General features: G+C 46.1%; 1 protein-coding gene across 5 annotated transcripts in view; it reads right to left on the reverse strand.

The window, feature by feature from the left end:
• The window catches only part of CSMD2 (CUB and Sushi multiple domains 2), a 550,277-nt gene that overhangs the window by 41,433 nt on the left and 493,924 nt on the right, over window positions 1–14,920 (reverse strand). For all 5 annotated transcript variants that reach the window (XM_079130766.1, XM_079130765.1, XM_079130764.1 and 2 more), the window contains 5 exons: window positions 12,698–12,886; window positions 9,226–9,411; window positions 8,220–8,414; window positions 6,908–7,081; window positions 5,200–5,373 (listed from right to left, as the gene is read on the reverse strand). In XM_079130766.1, coding sequence (XP_078986892.1) covers window positions 5,200–5,373; window positions 6,908–7,081; window positions 8,220–8,414; window positions 9,226–9,411; window positions 12,698–12,886 — 918 coding nt within the window. The remainder of the gene's footprint in view (window positions 1–5,199; window positions 5,374–6,907; window positions 7,082–8,219; window positions 8,415–9,225; window positions 9,412–12,697; window positions 12,887–14,920) is intronic.

Genomic DNA, 14,920 nt, shown 5'->3' on the forward strand with positions numbered 1-14,920 from the left:
CACAGGCTGCAGCAGGGAGAAGGGGCAGGCATCACCAGGGGGCAGGGAGGGCCTGCTAAGGCATCAGCACTAACAGAGGCTTGCTGATGCCTTGGGCCCCCAGCCCTCAGGAAACTGTGACACATTCCATTTCTGTCTCTCCAGAACACCCAGTACAGTGCCTGGCAGTACTGGGTGCCAAGGAAATGTTGGCTGAACGTGACCGTACAGGCTGAGAGGAACGGAAAGGGAGGGCGGTGGAACGAGGAGAGAGAGTTCCAAACAGGCTAAGACACCATGGAGGTAGGAGGGAAGGAGACCCAGAGTCCAGTAGAGGGACAGCCCCGGACAAGGAGAGGGATCCTCTTGCTACTGGGGGTGAGGAGGGCAAGGATGGGCGCAGACAGGATGGATGTGTGGGTGGGGATGCAAGAAGTAGAAGGGATTATTGTCTGATGGCTTCTATCATCTCTGCAAAATAGAGAGCGGGATGATCGGATTACCTAAGGGTTGTTGGGGTTTATATGCATGAGCTCATTTCATCCTCGACAGGCACGGTCATTATCCCCATGGGATAGAGACTTATTCAGGGGGCTCTGTTTGAGTTCTGAGCCCAGCTTCTCATTCTGGGCTGGCTTTGTCACTTATTTAGCTAGTGCCCCAGGGTACAGGCAGGAGCGTAGAATGTGGGTCTTCAGAAGACTGGTGAGAACGTGAGAGAGCAGTGTGGGCAGAGGGCCGGAGAGCTAACGGAGGGGAGCACAGGAGGGGTGGGAGGTCTGGAGTCTGGTAGGGTTTATGTGGTTGGCAGCCAATGCAGCACCTGGCACAGAGTAAGCACTCTATTCTTTTACTCTTTTTTTTTTTTTGTACCAGGGATTGAACCCAGGGGCTTTCAACCACTGAGCCACATTCCCAGCCCCTTTAAAATTTATTTTGAGGCAGGGTCTCATTAAGTTGCTGGGTCTCTCCTTGAACTCGAGATCCTGATCCCCCTGCCTTAGCCTCCGGAGCTGCTGGGATTACAGGTGTGCGCTGCCATGCCCAGCTTGTCTTGCCTTTCTCCTCTACATAATATGCCAGGTTCTGGGCTCCAGAAGAGAAGGGGGCTCGCATAAGACATCCTGGATTCTCTGATGTGACAGGTGTGATGGGCTGACAGATCTGGCTCCATGAGAATGTTCTAGGCCAGACTCTAAGGGAAATGACTAAACAGACTCCGTTTTGCTCTGAGACTCCATGTTGTGTAGGAAATAAGCTTCTCCCATGGGAACACCCCGCCTCTGTGCCCATCATCAGTTACTTGGTGTGAAGTGTTTAATAATATACAATGGCAACTCCTATGTAGTGAAGAATTGCTCTCTTTTGATTCCTATTGCTCCTAAACAATGTACCGTGTGAACAGTGATTGTGTGGATGTTAGTAACCATTCTTTAGTTTGTACCTAGGTAAGGGTCATTCTGACCCACTTCCCCCTCTGTTGATGATCTCATGATGTTAGTTTGTAATTTCGAATCATAGCAACAGACACTTATGATTAATGTGATTTTTGGTATAAGAACCCCTACAACCCTGTGGTCAGGGCTGTTCTCCCAATAGCCATTTTTTGGGGCATTGTGTGAGACAGTCAGCCGGCCAGCTTAATAAAGACTCTCAAATTTGGATTTCTCAGTGGTGATCAGTCTGTTCTTAAGTTGTGCCCCATAACAACAGGGTGGCAGTACCACCATCGCCGTCCTTGCCATCACTAAGCTGGCAGCGGCAGCAGCAGCAGCAGCGGTGGTTGGTGGTTCTGTTCTAACCATTTACATGTATTAATTGATTTAATCCTCAGGACAGGGCCCAAGGGACCTGCTTTTCAGAGCTGATGAATCCAGCACCCACCAGCAAGTGAGCTGCTTGGTCTGCAGTTACAGAGCACGCTGGGTGTATGCCGGGTGACTGAGGCCCACAACTGTGTGCCTGCCTCCTCACTGTGCCGCCTGTTAACACCACCTGGGCCTAAAACCGAGTGTCTTTAGACCAGGCAGACGTTCTCCACTCAGACCCCTGCTCTCCCCATTATTTACACAATAAACCTCTTCACATATACCAGGTGCCAATTTCCTGAAGGCATTCGAATTTGCATCTTCTGGTTGAAACTGAACATGGTTTAGATACACCTGAAGATTATGACTGGATTATGATGGGTCTTGCTTTCTATAAGTTAATAATTCCTAAGATGTCACAAGGACAACTGTTCATGGATTGCTTATATAGCAAGTCTCGTGACTTTTGTTATGATTTGAATATGAGGTATCCCCCATGTGTGAGACAATGCAAGAAAGCTCAGAGATGAAATGATTGGGTTAGGAAAGCCTTAACCTAATCGGTGCATTAATCCACTGATAGGGGTTAACTGGGTGGTAACTGTAGACTGGTGAGGTGTGGCTGGAAGAAGTGGGTCACTGGAGGGGTGTGCCTTTGGGATTCATATTTTGTCTCTGGTGAGTGGAGCTCTCTCTGCTTCTTGGTGGCCACGTCCTGAGCTGCCTTCTTCCTCCAGGCCCTTCTGCCAGGATGTTTTTGCCTCACCCTGGTCCCAGAGTCATGGAGTTGGCTGTCTATGGACTGAGACCTGTGAAACTAGGAGCCCCAAGTAAACGTTCCCTCTTCTGTTTTGTTCTTGCCAGGTCTTTTGGTTATAGTGATGAAAAAGCTAAAACACTTTTACGGTCCCATCCTGTATATGAAAAGCCAAATAAAGACAAAGAATTAAAAACAAAAGCCTTATAAAAATCAAGAACAAACCCCTGCATTTTACATAAGTCTCACTTTAGGGAACTTTAAAAAGTGAGAAATTGTCCAATTTGCTTCCAGGCAGCTGAGGATAATGGTGGTTGCCTAAATCTAAAAGGTGTAGATTAACAAGAAGAACAAATAAAAGTACAGAAAACCCATGCCTGCGGAGAAGACAGAGAAAGCTACAAACTTTAAATGATGTGAACTAGAGAAATAAACACTAAACCCAGGCACAGTGTGCCAGAACTATAACCCAACAGAATGTTTCAGAATAAAAGGTCTGGATGTACACATTCACAGATGCAGGGAACACCTGTCTTGGAACAGTAGAGACACAGTCTAGCAAAAACATTAGACTTTAAGAATAAAGGGGAAAAAAAATCAGGACCACCCCCCCCCCCAGAAAACCATCCAATAACTTATAAAATGGAATTAAACTAATCTTATAATTCTAAACGTTGAATACACAGAAACAGCAAGGAGAAGGGTGGTTACCAGTGGCAGTGGCAGGGGAGACAGGGGGATGCTATTAAAGGGTTCAAGGTTGTAGCACGGTAGGCAGAGCAAGTCAGATCATGGCGACTTTAGTTAATAGGACTGTACCATATGGCAGAAGCTTCCAAAGAGCAGCTTTGGGTGCTCTTCCCACGTATTCCTGAAGGGAAGTATGTGAGAAGATGGAAATGCTAATTACCTGAACTGGATTAAGCATTTCACTATGTGTATGGATACCCAAACATTCTGTTGTACAGTCCAAGTATCTATAATAAACAGGAAGGTGAGAGACAAAGAGGAAAAAAAGAGTAACATGCTAAGCAAAATAATGGTGGAGGAACACTTTTTAGATACTCAAAGCAATAAGGTGGGCAAGGATTTTGTGTCCAATTCAACTGTCCTTCAAGTTTCAAAGTACAGAAAAACAGTTTAAACACGCAAGAATTTGGGAGACTATTATGCAAGGAATCTTACTAAAGAATCTACTAGAGACTGAGCTTGAAGAATAATAATATATAAACACTATAATGAATATTTTATGTCTTGGCAAAGTAGAAATGATCCAATTAAAAGTGAAAGGAAAGGGGAGGGGGGATGAACATAGAATAAGCTCATCTACTGTTGTATAAACAGTGAGTAAAACTGATAAACTAGATAATAAAAAGTTGAATCAGACAACAAGGAGCTAATGGCATTAAAATGTTATGAATATAAAAGTAAGCAACAGAAAAAAAGATTCAAGCTTTCCTAAATGCCTAAAGAAATGAAAAAGAAAGCAAAGAAAACACATCATATAGAGAAATACTATAATATTTTATGATACTAACTACATAAGGATGACAGAATTAAGACCAAATGGATCAGACCTGTCAATACATGTGAATAAGCTTAACTCATTAAAAGAAAGGTCTTCAAGTTGACTCACAAGGCAAGTCCCAACTCAATGCTGTGCATGAGAATTGCATTTGATTTAAGAGATTCATCCACCATTAAATGGATGGTCAAGACATACCAGGAAAAAGGACATTGTAAGCCTGATATCAAGCAAAGTAAACTTCCAAATGTTTAATAAAAAATGTTACGTGATGAAAAAGACATTTTTAAAGGTTAAAATCCACAATTTGCCATTCATGTCAATAATGAATATCTGTGAGCCAAATAACATAGCAACTACTTTTATGTATCAGAAACTACAGGGTCAAAGTCAGCCTCAGGAACTGAGCAAGGCCCTAAGCAACTTGGTGAGACCCTGTCTCTAAATAAGGAACAAAAAAAGGACTGAGGATGTGGCTCAGTAGTTAAATGCTCTGGGTTCAATCCCTGGTACAAAAACACCCCCCCCCCCAAAAAAAAAAAAACAACCTACAAGGAATGCAAGAAAAAGTGGAAACACACTGATAATAGAAACTTTAAACACACATCTCAGAGCAAAACAAGCCAAGTAGGCCAAAATCAGCAAGAATGAAGAACATAGAAGCAAAATGATTAATGAAATATACATCTTATGATGATATATGTAACATAGAGAGAAAAAGAGAAAGTCATACTCTAATACCAAAATTATAGACTTTCTCACAAATGATAGACGTTCATTATGAGAGTTTCTGAGATATAATTAAAACAGGTGATCCAAAAATAATTTCATAACTTTAAATACTTAAATCAATAAAAATCTCTATGAAGGAAAGAATGAAAGCCAATGAGTTAAATTCCCAACTCTAAAGCTAGAAAGAAAGCAAACCAAATTTTAGGGAAGAAAACAATCAAAGTGAAAGCAGTAATTAATGATGCAGAGAACTGAAAGCAATAGGGGTCATGATTACAACGAGGGGGGGAAAAAAGAACAAATGTACAAAACCTCTAGCTAACCTAACCAAGAGAAAAAAGGAGCGAGTCCGTGTTGAATCTGGGCCCAGGCCTAGGGAGAGGGGATGACATACTTACGCACACAGAAAGGGGTCTTGCCCGACCAGTGGTGATCCTGCTGGCAGATGCGCACGGACATGCCAATCAGGCGGAAGCCAGCGTTACACTGGTACACCACGCTGCCCCGGTAGTTGTAGTTCTCTCCGTTGATGTGTCCGTTGACAATGGGCTCCGGGGTCCCACAGTGTCCAGCTTTGGTGGAAGATGGGAAAGTGGAAGTCAAAGAGGTGCTTCCAGAAAATGAGGCAGACCTTGGTCAAGGTGGGAGAGACAAGGATGGTGGGGAAAAGAACCGAGTCCCAAGCACCCTTCATTCTCCCAGTTCCCCGTGAGAGTAGCACCCTAGGAGTGACTTTAGGAATCTCAGACATGATAGCAATGGTCTCGAGGACATGGCAACCCCCTGTCCCAAGGCTGCATTCCAGATGGCCATCTGTTTCTGAGCTTTCCTTGCTCTGTCTGCACGCATGAAGGAACTTAGTGCCTCAGGGCTTGCCACGGCTTAGATAGGTTCCCCAAAGACTCTGGTGCCCAGGGCTGGGACCCCAACACACAGCACTGTTAGAAGGTGGTGGGACCTTTAAGAGGCGGGGCCTAGTGGGGGGAAGTTAGGTCACTGGGGTGGGGTGCTCCTGAAAGGGATATTGGGACCCTGACTCCTTCCAGGTTGCTTCCTGGCCACCACCAGGTGAGCTCCCACCCTGACGTTCTGCCTCACCACAGGCCCAAAGCAATAGGGCCAAGTGACCATGCCTGGAACCTCTGAAACCACCAGTCAAAACAAAACTTTCCTTTTTATGAGTTGATTATCTTGGGTATTTTGTCAGCTCAGGGAAAGCTCAGGGAGTCTCTCTGTTTTTCTCATCAACCAGCATTTGCTGAGCATCTACCTCATGGAGGACGCCATGATCTAATTAAGACTGTCAAAACCTAGTTGTGTAGAAAACAATCATATAAAAACTTGGTTTGGCTACATTTCTTTCCTTTTTGAGTGACACTTGGGTGAGTTATTTTTGTTCAATGGGGTTTGAGTGCCGTGTCTTCTGGCATTCTGTTGGCTCCTTTATTGACTTCCTTTGGCTCTGTGTGGAAAAAACCCACAACTGTGTGCTTAACAGGGGCCTGAAGGGTGGGAGGGCAGCACCGTTCACTGGGAGAGGTCACCCAATCAATCCTGCAAAGTTTGTGTGGCTGAGACCCTCTTTGGGAATTGAGGAAGGAGCAAGAGGAGAGAGATGAAAACTTTGTGTTTTGTAAGCCAGGTTGTTTTTATGTTTCTGTCTTTTTCTTATTATGTGTATAAGAAAACACACACATATATAGACAAGCTTTGTAATTCACATATATACATACATATGTATTTTAAATAATATGTAATATAAATACTGTTTATATTACTATAGTAACATGATGTAAAGAATATTTGAGGTATGTTACAGGATGCCTCTCTGTAAGATAGAGGTTGGGCTTTATCCCTCATGCAAGGGCCAATGTGAAGGGTTTGTCTTTCTGATCAGAACGAGAACCCCTCCAAGGCTGGTCTCATCAGGCTTGAAGGTCTTCTTGTCTTTGGGTGCTCCAACAGAAGCTAGTTTGGGGTTTTAATCATGGTAGCTGCATAATGGTGCCTGGAGTAAGCATTTTCTGATAGAAGATAAAATGATCCTGTTGAAAAGCTGGCTCCCAGCTTTGGACATATCTAATCTGTCCCGAGGAGACCACTTACCAAGGCAGCGGACTTCTGAGCCGCTCCAGAGCCCGTTGGCCAAGCATTCCCGCACCCTGGAGCCCACCAATGTGTACCCGGAATTGCAGGAGAAGATGGCGGTGGCCCCATAGACAGAGAGTGTTCCGATGCGGTGGCCGCTGGGGGGCGTGGGGAGCTCCCCACAGGAAGTGACTGAAAGGACCAGAAAATGCTGTTAGCGGGCTCCAAGAGGAGGGACACATGCTGCTTCCGATGAGCATGAATAATGACAAACACAAGATCTGTTTAGCCTTCCTCTCCTGGAACTCAAGACCAGAATGTGGGTTGTGACATTGACTTGTGGGATGTGATATCTCAGCTGCAGGTGTCTCTGGAAGCACTGGAGGAACTGTTATAACCCTGGTTCTGGTCCAGATGCCCACAGTCTCTGGAGATACTAAGGCCCAGGCACCTGTATTTTTTTTAAAAAACTCTGCAGGTGGTTCAGGCATACACCGTGGTTAGGAAGAGGTGGTGATTTTGTGCTCCCTAGTGCCTTGGGCAGGTTCAACCAGTCAATCTCACCCTCGTCTGCTGAGCCCAGTGGCAGCCTCAGTCCTCCGCTCAACAGACCTCTGCTGATGGCCTATGGCTCATGTCAAGGTGAGCTCTCTCTCTCTCTCTCTCTCTCTCTCTCTCTCTCTCTCTCTCTCTCTCTCACACACACACACACACACACACACACACACACACACATGAGTACATTACACTGTAAGGTCCACACCCTTCCTTTCCCTTCTGCAGTGGAGATCCCAAGAGCACTCCCTAATTAACCTCTGTCTCCATCTGGCATCCCAGGAATCATGCCCTTTGACAGTACATTAAAGAACTGAAGAAAAATAACAGCGAAGAAGGAGAGGAAGACAGACTCAGGGGGCTTGTCCCTGTGCCAGCCTCGATCCTCCTGTACACACCCACTGTGGTCTTGTTTGTCACACACCACGTTATCATTGCTTCTTTGCTGCTCCAGTTGACTGCAAGCTCCTTACTTCTTCCTTCTTTGTATCTCTATAGTATCTGGAGTGCCCCACTGTGGGGCCTAGGGAACGTTGAACGAATGAACTAGAGCATGCTCACCTGTACAGGTGATTAAAGGTACTTTTTAATATGATGACAAGATGCTAAGGAGTACTTTGTCACCAGAGCAGGCATTTTCAAGGTGTGTGTACGAAGAGGACTCTGCCATCCCTGGAGATATCCCTCTTCTCCCTCTCCCCAATTTACCCATGAAGGAGAGAGTTCAGGTAGGAGACCTGGTGCATACTTGCCCACCCTTCCCTCCTGGGCTTACTTTGGCAGGTGGGCATGGAATCCCCAAGGCTCCATTTGCCATTGGACTGACAGCGGATGACCCTCTGGCCAGTGTAGTAGTAGCCAGGGTCACAGATGAGCATCAGCTGGGCCTGAAACTGGTACTGCGTCTCAAAGATGAGCCTCCACCTGCCATGCTCCACACTGATGCTACCGACATCAGGACAGGTCACGGCTGGGGGGACAAGGAGGGAGGGAGAAAAATCAATTATGGAAGACAGTGCAGGAGTCTAGAGCTGGGGACTGGGAGAACCCAAAGCAGTAATGATGAGTTCAACAACCTTTGGTCCCTAGGCAGGTTTGGAAAATGGGTGAAGTGTTGGGACAGGGGATTTAACATACTGGGGAGTGCAAATACACCAAAAAAAAAAAAAAAAAAAAAAAAAAAAGAAGAAGAAAGAAAGAAAAGAAAAAAAAAAAAAAAAGAGGAGGGTGGTCCTCATCACAGTTGATTGCTGGTTTTGTTGGTTGTGGGACTGCATGTTCCATTTGGTCAGACCCTTATTTTCCAGGAGAATCTAGAAATCTGGATTTTCATTGAAAATTTCTTGATTTTAGACCATTGAGAAGCAATTCAATTAAAAAAAATTTTTTAAATAAAGCACAGTGTAGGCTGAAGGAAACCAAAAAATCCTGTATCTTTGAGCTAAGTGTGACATGAGCCTGCCAGCACAGACTCTAGCCCAAAAGTCATCATTTCAGATTTTTGTGATTGAGGGACACTCATGTACACTCTCTGACAGTTTTTCCATTAGACGAGCTCACTTGTGAGTTCCATGGTGGCTTATGGAAAGGTCCCCAGGCACAACAGTCCATGAATGCCCTGAGAGTAACTTCAATGGGAGTCAAGCCAGCAGAGGCCACCGCCCACCTCCTGCCCTCCCTGAATCCCTGGAGCTTCATGTCCATGTCCCCCCTCTTAAGCTCACTCTTTGTAGGCATCTTGTCTGCTGCTCGCCCAGCCCCTCCATAGCCCAAGGACTCACGGACACACTGCGGGGGGACGTTGTGGTTGCTCCACAGGCCTGTCTCCAGACACTCTGCGGTGGCCTCTGCACCTGCCTGGAGGTGGTAACCTTCACTGCAGCTGTACACAGCCTTGGTCCCCACTGTGTACTCCTTGCCAAACACCATTCCATTCTTGGGGGCGTCAGGGAGACCACAGGAAAGAGCTAGCCAAGAAGAGATGATGTCATGAGTTTCTGGATGGTGATTGAGAAGCATTTTGATCTTTCTTCTCTCCCTAAGGCCCTAATAAAATTATAGTAAAAAAAACAATAGAAGGAAAAAGACTCACAATAAAGAAGAAAATGGGAGCGTCATCAGCAGAGAGTTCAAGAAAGAAAATCCGGAAGATGGGGTAAAGATAGAAGTGCCTTGATAGATTAAATGAAGCAAAAAAATCTGCAGCTCAAAAATATAAGGGAAAGGCTTCAGGGCGAGACTTTCCTCCCTTCCTACAAATACAGCATACAGGCATCCAAGCACCTATTTTCCAAATAAAATAGAGATTTTTGTCTACCCTACTTAAGGTCAGGGGAAGAACTCTCTTCGAGGAACTAAGGCAGCTATGGTGGGAGTTGACATCCTAGAAGAGGGTTCTTTTAATCCTAGAATTTAAGGTCTCTGAGCCTAATGGCTGCCCTGCATCTGCTCATCCAGGCACCTCTCAACTCAACATCTTATCCATGGGAGAGACCTTCGGGTAAAGATATCTGTATAAAATAACAACAAAGGCATCCACATCTGCTGCTGGAAAAATCAACCTAGCCTTTACTTTTTAAGTACAACTAATCAAAGATCACTACATGTAAGAGGAACACCAGTAAGTGTCCATGTGAGACACAAAGATAAGATTAAAAATTAAGGGGAAAAATTCCCTTAGGAAACAGAGCTAATTCAGGAAACAGAAGACGTGTAATCTTTAACCTTTAGATTCATAGTGTCTTGAGGCACCTGGTGACCTCAGGTGAAGGAGTGGCAGCAACCACCTCCCATGGCCCTGGCCTGGTCCTGCTCTTGTGGAGAGCTGAGAGGACAGAAGAGGACTGCCTAGCTGAAGAGACAATAAGCCCATGTCTCATGTTCTCCATGCCAAAGCAACATTTCCAAACCCAGAGGTAGGAGGGACACCTCCATGGGTAGGAGAGGAGGAATAGAAGCAGAAGTATCTGAAACTCATGGTGGGATGAGACCTTGGTGGGAAGATGATGTGGAGCGAGAGAATGGGCTGGGGGAGTGTGGGACCCTTCTCCTGGAAGGAGGCCTATGTGGCATGCTGTCAGGAGACAGATATGCCGAACAGGCCACTCGGGGACGAGGGCTCTGCCCTGCCTCCTAGAAGGAGGCCAACATGGTGTGGGGACTGGGACTCCATCAATCACCCTTTTCCTGTGTTCTGTGAATAAGTTGTTCTTTTGTGGGCTGTAAGACAGCTCTTCTGTGGTCTGAGAAACTGTCACCTTCTGTGTTCACACAGCTGTGTTTTACTTTCTGTTACCAACATATAATCTGCCAAGAAATAGGCTAGTAACTGCTTACACAAGGCTTAGTCTTGAAGATGTATGGCTAGCTCAACTGCAAGCATATAAAAGACAGTGTTATACGCAGTAAAGACAGAAGCAGCTTCCTCTGTGACAAGTGCTCCATCTCTCCTGAATAAAACTCTTCTCCTTGGAGCTCTTCTCCTTGTGGTCTGAGTTCCTATGTCCCTGAAAGGTTGTGCAGGTTAAGGCCTCCAGTGTTGCAGTCCCTTGCAATAGGGGAGGAGAGAGCGGTATTGGGGGACACAGAATTTCTCAGGGAGAGTGAAGTCATGGTTTGAGAGATAGAATGTGGGATCCACCCTGGCCCTGAGCTATGTGGGAAACGGGGTTGGTGGGGATTAACTCCCCCACTTCAAGGGCCACAGTACACATGCTCTCAGGAGAGCCCTGGTCCCTGTGGAGGAGGGAGTGGGGACAGCCTTCTGGGTAGTAAGCGAGGGTGCATGCTCATGGGCCATAGAACTAGGACTCCAGAGAACGCAGAGGGATGGCCTGGAGGGAGGCTTCATGTGGAATGGGAAGAAGGCACGAGAAGCAACACGGGCATGAATAGAGGTCTAGCGGGCTTTGTATTCAGTGGGGACATGAAGTAACAGATGAGAGGCTGGGTGGTTTGCAAAGGGAGCTCTGGACAAAAGACTTGTCCATGTTGATGTGATTAAAGACACAAACTGAAGCCAGATAATATTTGCCATTTGTGGACAGTCAGTTCTTTGTGACCTTTGCTTAGGGCTTACAATGGAATATTAATAACCCACTGTTTCTGCTCTTTGGAAGGAGCAGGCACAGGCCAGCAGGTTGTGAGGCTCGGCGATGATGGATGTCACTGAAAGCCTTTCACCACATGGGGAAGCAAAGAAAAATAAAATCCAACAGCAGCGTGAGTTCCTCTTCTCATCTATATAAATGGCAAAGTTTTCCTCTTCTTTTTAAAATGCGGTCCATATTGTTGAGATTGTGGGATAAAAGACAACCTCCAGGTGTCATTGGTAGAAGTGTCGATGAGGACAGCGTTTGTAAAGGGCTTTATCAAAAGCTGTTAATTTTGCATATATTGGAATTCAATAGTCTCATTTCTGGGCATTTATTTTGAGGAAATAAACATAGATGTTCATAAGATAGAGTTATAAGTTTGTGTAGCAAAAAATATAGACGCCAAATGACCCACGGTAGGATGATACTTGATTAAATGTCAGTTTTTCCATAATGCTATGCAAGCACCAAAAATAATGAGGAAGAAATCTGTATAATTAAGTGAAAGATATTGATAAACTATTAGAAGTTTTGTACACTGATGATCCTGTTTTTGTGATCAATCTTTAGAAAAACCAAAGGAAATAGGCTGAAATGTTAGCAGCAGTAATCTCCTGTGATGGAATTATTGTTCATTATCACCTTTTCTTTTTGCATTATCTGTAGTTTTTATTTTTATCTTTTAGATTTCTAATCTGAATGTATATTCCTTTAAGGGGGAAAAGGTTAAGTCTAAAAGATATGGCATGCAAACTGGATGGTGCATTTCAAGTGTCGATCCACTCACTTGCCCTAGGAGCTCAGGCCCCAGCCTCCCTGCCTCTGGGAGCCTCCCTCGCTGTCCAGTAGGCAGGTCCCTTCTTACCTCCAGGCTTCCCTAACACGGCTTCTACTTCTGATCCAGCACCTGCTCACTCTGTCACTCTGCATTTATGTGCTCACATATCCATCTCCCCCATGGCTCTGGAAACAGACTGCTATGCATATGTCATCCCCAGGGCTCAAGGTATTGTGGATCCTTGGTAAACATTTGCTCAACGAATGAATTCACTATCAAACCCCTAGGAAACCTGTATTTGCAAGTGACTCATTCTGACACAAGCCCAGATTTGAGTGGGATCCCAGTGGCTTTGTGACTCACTTCCCACCTGCTTCTCACCTTGACAGAGAGGAATGGCTTCACTCCACAGGTGGTAACCTTGGGGGTGCCGGGTACAAATGGCCATGCTGTGTCCCACCAAGCGGTATCCTGCGTTGCAGCCAAAGTGGATGGAGCCGCCGGGCTGGGTGCTGGTCTGGCCCAGAATGAAGCCGTGGAGCGGAGCCCTGGGCAGGCTGCAGTAGGGAGCTGAACAAAGAACGAGATGTGGCTCAGGGGACAGGTCTGAGCAGGAGGACAGACGGTCTCTCAAGCTGGCCCCTGCCCCTTTTTCTCCCCCCATTTCCTGTCTTTGCCCCTGCCATGTCCTCTGCTGTTTAGGAAGGTCTGAGTGGTTGATATTGAAAAGAAAAATTCAGTTTAGCAAAGCCAAAGCGGAAAGAAGGAGAATTTAAAACTGTTCCATGAAGAACTGGGTCCCCTTTGAGGCAGCTCTGGACGCGCAGCCAGTTCAGGCTCTCAAATCCCTGCAGCTCCCGGGCATCCTGGAGAGTGGGACCCAGTGGGGCTGGCTCCTGAAAGGTGTGATTGCAGGGGCCTCCGTTTTTCACCTCTCTAGGCCTGTGACGTGGGACAAACCGCCACAACTTGTTTAGCTCATTTCCTCCCCCGGAAGTTGGGACCTAAGCAGATCTCCCTCAGGTCTGTGGACAATTTAAAAGACACCTTGTATATAAAGCTGTCAGCACAGTGCAGGGTACCGAGTGCCCCATAAATGACTGCTCTCCTTTTTCCCTGCTGTGTTGGGGAGCCCTGGCAATCCAGAACACAAATTTCCCCACATTTCCTCTCGACCTGTGGCTTCAGGGTATTTCATTCATTGATCCAACATAAAGATCCAGAGTGTCCATTTAGGTGCCAACTTCCCTTCTAAGTGCTGGGGAGACAACAGTGAAAGAAACAGCAAAGCATCCCAGCCTGGAAACTCACATTACGAGCCCTGCCAGAGACCCGCAGGCCCATTCCACGAGGCTGTGAAAGAGGGATGACCTCAGGACAAGTGGCATGTGTCCCTTCAACTGCCTGAGGAGTCCTTGGTTGGGTCTCCCAGGCCAACAGGGATGAGGATGAGAGTTTCAACTCTTGTTTGGGGATCACACTCCTCTGTGAATGGAACTGGTGGCTTAAATACCTCCATACCATGCCCATGGGTGTCCTTCCCTTCTTTGTCCCCTCTGTCCTGCATATATCATATCTACGAGGCCCCCTCACTCAGGAACATGCTATAAAATACACTTATTCACAATGACAGACACATGCAAATTATATACTTCTACTATATTATAATTATTAAGTACTAATTATTGTACCATGTAATCAATTCCCTTTCTATGTGGCATATCTGCTGTAATTACAACTGAATCATTACTCCCAAACATATTAGTCTTCAAACATCAAGGATAGGGCAACTCCTTAATTGTTTGTAATTCCCAATTTAGCAACTAGGGTAGAAAATGCCGATTTTCCTTTATATTGAGCAGCTGGCAGGAACTGAGCCCCGTTCTTTCCTGAGAGGCACCTAGAGGTTTCTTTTTCATCAACAGGAAACCGAGACTCTAAGCAGTTAAGCACGTTGGTGAATAATCCTATAGGTGGTCAGTGATGGAGCTGGTTGCTGATCCTGGGGTTCCTGGTCATGATTCCCCAACCCACAGTGCACATCAGGGAAAGAGAGGAAATGGAAACTGGATCTGAGGTAGCAAAACCTGTCTCCTCCCAGGCTCCCTGCAGCTTCATTGGCGGGCTCACCCTGGAGGCCACACCCAAGGGCTCTTTAGAACTATGCTCGTGGGCCCTATAAGTTTGGGCCGGTCTTGCAAGTAGGAAGCCCAGGGAAGACACGGACCAAAACAAGCAGTCCCAGAGGCTGTCCTTGAGAATTTGATGTCCCTCCCGACCAATGCACTTCAGAAATGTGTCCGACATTCATGTGGAGTATGCTGAGAGGCCCTGGGCATGGTGGAATTCCCCATGGCCTTAAGTAATTCAATTCTCTCTCCAAACTTCAGGCCTCAGCCAGCGGTCCTGGGGATCACCACTCTTCCAAGTGGGCATCAAGCAGCTTAGCAGGTTCTCTTCCAACAGGACTGAATGGCAGTTGGGTAGAATTGGTTTTCTCCATCTCATTACATGCCCAGGGGTATTTCTGTGGTCCTCAGATTGCCACCCGGGTCAGCTGTGTGTGTGGCCTGGCTTTTGATCTGACTCTGCCTATAAGATATG

The sequence above is a fragment of the Sciurus vulgaris genome (genome assembly GCF_902686455.1).
Source record: "Sciurus vulgaris genome assembly, chromosome: 1".
In the NCBI taxonomy this organism is placed as follows: domain Eukaryota; kingdom Metazoa; phylum Chordata; class Mammalia; order Rodentia; family Sciuridae; genus Sciurus; species Sciurus vulgaris.